Raw genomic sequence first — 5391 nt, 5'->3', positions numbered from 1 at the left:
AGACAGTGGAAGGGCAACTTGCCCATTATTTAATTATTTGAGTGGACATCCACTGTTCTACAACACAAAGAGATATGTAACGGTAGGTTTGTCACATGTTGAAATTTGTTGCTGCATAGAATGTTATAAGCATAAAAACATGATTTTGTATGAATTTCATAATCATCAGAAATAAAAAATTGAGTCAGCAAATTAGTATAACCAGCAGATGAAAAACAAATATGAAAGAATATTGCCATGGTTTGGGTAATTTATTCATCAAACCATGTTCATTGCACTCAAATTATCTAAATGTCTTTTTTATAGCTTTATGGCAGGATGGACATGACTTGTATCACTAGTCCTTGCCCAAATCAAATCCAACAACAGTCGCTTGGCATGCGAAACTTTCATTCTGTTATTGAGTCACAGGTTTTCAAATCATTAAACATGTATAACCGTCACTTTGCAAAGATGAAGCATAAGCAAAGAGAGAAAGAAATCAAGAAGTAGCCAAGCAAGATGCAACAATTTTTTTTTTTTTGGGTAAAAAAAAAGAGGTAACTTATGTTAACATGTCGGTGATGAGAGATTAACCTTGTGCAATGCATGATCAAGTAAAAGTAACTGGTCGATTGTTTTTTACTTAGAATTAGTGCTAATGGTATGACCCGTATGGTGTTCGAACAGGCGATCTCAGATGCTCAAACCTATTTTGCGCATGTTTAGGGTGAGAAAGATGCAACAAATAAATATAGATGCAAAAGTTATTAAAGAAGGATTGTGTATTTACTTTCGTCTATACTCAGAGTGCTGTGGAATGTCTAGATTGATAAAATAAACAGTTGATCCCGTGCTTCCAAGAACAGGCTTTCCTATTGATAAAAGAAAATGATCAATAAAGTGAAACTTTAAGCAGCTAAATAAAGCATGTTGTGGTATGACCTTGGTATTGCTTCACTTTGAGACTTGTCAAAGCAACAAAGATGGGTGGTGGCAACGATTGTATTCCACTGTCTTCAAAACTGGTCACAGCCTCTCCCCATAAGGTCACCCTCACAGTTTCACCCCTGTAATTAATTGAAAAGCTGGAAGTTAGCTATACGCAGTCAGTACGGTGCCACATGCGAAAATTTAAATTTAAATTTAACGCATATAAAAATCACCTGATATTTTCCAGGTTAAGATTTCTCTTCTTTGCAATTCTTGTGCGTTGGATAGTCACATTTTCAATCAGCTGCACAGCCATCAAGCAACTAAATATATCTACAAATGATTTTCATTAGCGGCAATCAATGTGCACGGAACGCAACAAAAAAATTAAAACGATTGTCTCGGTTTATGAAGCAGTGGTTAAAACAAAATTTGTTACATGTAAGTTCAACATCCCTATCTATTCTTTCATAAAGCTGCTCAAGCTCAATCAAATTGAACCACTGCATCGGGATCTCTTGCCTTGTTTTCTGAATAGGAACAATTATGGTTTTCCTGTTTAACTCAATGATGGTAGCATGAGGTACAACCTTGTTTGATGCCCTGTTGTGAACAACACGATATTTGTTGATTTCATACGCATCATCGACCGTCAGATGGTCCAAAAAATATTGAATGTCTCGAGCATTTGTTGTTACATGAATCGCATCCCCCTTTCAGAAAAAGGAAACCAAAATTAGACATAATACCAAATGCGCAGGAGAAGATTTAGCACAGAAGACGATAGAACCATGTAAACAGTTAAGATATGATGGTTGTTTCTACAGAGATAGCATGTAATATCACATGCAAGATAATAATGAAGATTGCTTTAAGAAGGATACCCGTAACCATCAAAGCAACGTTGTAAACAGATATTTAGTTTAATTTGCACAGGTGCGAAAACAAAAATTTTAATTAAGAAATAAAACGGCTGATAATTGATAATCTGATGGCACGTGTTGTTTGTTCAATTAAAAAAGCCTTTTGAAGCAGAACAAAATATAATCTCTCTATTGAAATATAAAGAGACCATAAGTGTTTGTGCTCCACTTTGAATATTTGTTTTTAAGAAAGAAATTGATCCCAAAGTATGCTATTACAGGGAGAAAATTGATTTTTCATTTGTTGTCCACACAACTCAATGACCGCTACAAAACCAAAGAAATTCAAGAAAACCAAAGAAATTCAAGAAAACCAAGAATGGAACAGTTGTGAGGTGTTGTTTCTTATAAAAATAGATCCCTCTTAATAAAGGGGCATATACGAATTAAATTTGAATACGGATGAGGAGGTAAAGACACAAATGGCTAATGAAGCAAGTTACGAAGGATGTAAATTGTAATCACAATAAATCATACCGATGAGATTACAACCCTGAATTAAAACATACATAATTTTAAAACGATCATTGAAAATTAATATCTGATCAGATTGTATAGCAGCTTAAAGCCTCATTAAATAGAGAAAAAGAAAAAATGCAGAGTGAGAGAGTACATCAACATAATCAATCAAGCCGATGTATATTTCAATTAAATTGTTGCATATTGCAATCAAGGCTTATTAACAACAGAAAATTCAACGATTTGTCAAAAAGGTGTAAGAATCTGACCTGTTTATCAACGACCACACAGTCAAGACCTGTAGGTTGAGGATCATCTCTGATGCTCTTTGTGACCCATGTCCTGCAAACTCTGATCTGGAGTTTGCTCCTTGGTTGGTAGGGCTTCAGAAAATGAAGCAACATCGGCTCCATCAATCTAGAGAAAAAAAAAATTTAAAAGCAAATTAAATTCAACATTGAATAAGGTAATTCATTAAAGAAATGGGAAAAGAATGCATTGAAGTTCAGGTGACATATCAAAGTGTTGATTCAAATGCAATGCCTCATGACCCTTAGATTAATGGCAGCAGCAAGAGTAGATGACAATGTTGTGATGAGAGTCCGATCTAAACTGCAAAAAAATGAGTGAGATTCAGAGTAAGAATTCAAAGCGCAAACAAACGGATTCAATAAAGTAACTAAAACTGTAACGCTCCAATTGTATAGTTAAGACAATTTTCACACTTATTAAACCATGAGAGTAAAGTATGATTAAAATACATAAGAATATTGTGCTTGTATAAGGGATCCCTGAACCAAACATTCTATGAAAAAGTGTCCAACCTGACTAAAGGATGTTTATTCCAACTTGACTAAAATAGAAGGTCAGATATTGATAACTCATGGAAATAGCAGAGTAATTAAAAAGATTGCAATTCTTTACCCTGTTTGGTTGCAGACAAAACAAAAGATGGGAAAAAAAAAGACAATATATTTCTATTAAATTACTCAGTTAAATCAAATAACAGGTTATTTCCATGAAATGAAAAACAAATCATTCAAAATTAAAACCCTAAACCTCCACTGAACAACACACAACCCAAGGAGTCTACACAGATTCAAGTTTCCATATTCACAGATAACTATATTTCCATCACTTTCTCAACAAACAAAAAGAAAATAACTGAACTCAAACCCTATGCTTCTTATGCAACCCCAAAAGAAGAAAAGATAAATATCGAAAGTAAAAATGGGAACATGAGTGATTGTATGATAAACATGAAAAACAGTTTTAAGTATGGTAAACAAAAATAATGATGTGAGATTGAAAAATCTTAACGTAGAACAAAGTTGGCATATTTAATGTTGCTCAACAGATAAAATATGCGAAGCTCAGGGATTGCCACCATCCGGAAGAACAAAGGACCATCAGTTTAGAATTCATTCCTGATGTGTCGATTTCTAAAACTTTACCAAACACAAAAAAAATTGTATTTGTTCTATTCCCAAAAAAATTTCCCATAGCCTTAGTTTAACCAAGATTCATGCAGTGTGCTAGAAATACACAAACCTGACCCTGTACAGCAGAAAACAGACTTGACAAAACTTTCCCGATGACTATCCTATCCCATGAAGTCCAGTCATAGTATCAAATATGACGCAGTAGTAAACAGCCCAAATCCATTGTTTCATGTAAAAGCAAAGGCGAAAGGATGAACCATTATAAGTATTCAGGAACCCCATGAATATAGAGTAGCGCAACAGAATTCTTATCAAGGACCAACCTAAAAAGAGTCCACTCCATTAAGGCATCACGAAGGTTAAACATGCCAATATCACACACTCCATCAGTCCAACTCTTCCCCCACTTGGGAGAGTCCATCCCATTAAAATTGAAAACATTTTGTAAATACAACATGCTGTACAAGATATGGTTCCCTCTCATGTGTAAATTCTACAACGAATTGCGAAGAATAGGGGATGGTTTTAAGGGATAATTTCTTTTGGTTAAACTTTCACTTTAACCCCTATTTAAATCATAATTTAATTGGATAGGTAGTTTTTAATCCCTTTAGTGTGAAGGCCAAAGTTAGAAAATCCACCTACTGTAATGGTATAATTTTCACCACAACTCATCGCATACACAAATCTACTAATCTTTTTTGTTATCTTACTAGCATGATCTACCTGTAACGCGAGTTTAGTTAAAATTCCAAAAACAAATTGGGAAATTTGTATTTAAATCTCAAATCACAACCATATACGAACTCTGATGTCTACATAAATTCAAGTTTCCATATTCACAGATAACTATATTTCCCTGATTTTCTCAACAACCAAACAGAAAATAACTGAAAAAGTAAGACGAAAAATTGGAAAACCTAACTCAAACCCTATGCTTCTTATGCAACCCCAAAAGAAGAAAAGATAAATATCGAAAGTAACAGAAAATACAGCAGCAAAAGCACAACAGAAGGCATATGTGGTGGTTTAGCTTTCTGCGAGAGGAAACTGGAGAGATTTTCAAGAAACAAATGGAAGGCGAAGAGCTTTTTCACAACCAAGCAAGCAAGCAACATTTCAAAAAACCCTAATTCAAACCCAATTTAGAACTATAACCAAGTAAACCACTTGATCAACAAAACCCACTAATTTTCTCAAAACCCAACTAATTTAAAGGATACCCAGTTGATAAATCCCCTAAAATTCCAAATTTGAAAACCAGAAGAAAAAAAAATGGCAAAGAGTCTTATGTGGTAGTTTAGCTTTCTGAGAGAGCAGCATAAATATGAAGGGTAAAAAATTAATAGCAAAAGTCACATTTCAGCCGTAATTAATATGATCCCAAACAGAAATATGAAGGGTAAAAAATTTATAACAAAATCGCAAAAGCATGGACTACTCAACATATTTTCAACACATTAACTACCATATCATATCATCAGTTAACATGATCCCTAACAGAAATACAGAAGAAGTGACCATATTATTAATATTCATAGAGCACTTAAACATTGAACTGCATAAACTGATTAAACTAATTACATGGAATGAAAAGAACTGAAACGATAACTGATAAAACAATCGTGGTGAAAAAGAGCAAAGCAATTGCTTTA

At 33.9% G+C, this 5391-nt stretch overlaps 1 protein-coding gene across 1 annotated transcript; it reads right to left on the bottom strand.

Moving 5' to 3' along the window:
- Positions 1-300: 300 nt before the first annotated feature.
- Positions 301-4157, bottom strand: LOC139189879 (uncharacterized). The gene is made up of 10 exons (XM_070809133.1): positions 4060-4157; positions 3846-3897; positions 3354-3358; positions 2838-2906; positions 2564-2711; positions 1352-1625; positions 1146-1245; positions 925-1049; positions 773-854; positions 301-394 (listed from the first exon to the last, which is right to left on the bottom strand). Exons 1-10 carry the CDS (start codon positions 4155-4157, stop codon positions 301-303), a joined length of 1047 nt encoding a protein of 348 aa, XP_070665234.1.
- Between the last annotated feature and the right edge of the window lie 1234 nt (positions 4158-5391).

The sequence above is a fragment of the Malus domestica genome, chromosome 12 (assembly GCF_042453785.1).
Source record: "Malus domestica chromosome 12, GDT2T_hap1".
In the NCBI taxonomy this organism is placed as follows: domain Eukaryota; kingdom Viridiplantae; phylum Streptophyta; class Magnoliopsida; order Rosales; family Rosaceae; genus Malus; species Malus domestica.
This window is presented reverse-complemented; position numbering and strand designations above follow the sequence as displayed.

Coding starts and splice junctions, on each gene's coding strand:
- LOC139189879 (XM_070809133.1), bottom strand. CDS start 4,157: ATGGACTCTCCCAAGTGGGGGAAGAGTTGGACTGATGGAGTGTGTGAT. Junction 1,626..2,563: donor GTGTGGTCGTTGATAAACAG/GTCAGATTCTTA, acceptor TTTTTCTGAAAG/GGGGATGCGATTCATGTAAC. Junction 395..772: donor CACTCTGAGTATAGACGAAA/GTAAATACACAA, acceptor ACTCAATAACAG/AATGAAAGTTTCGCATGCCA.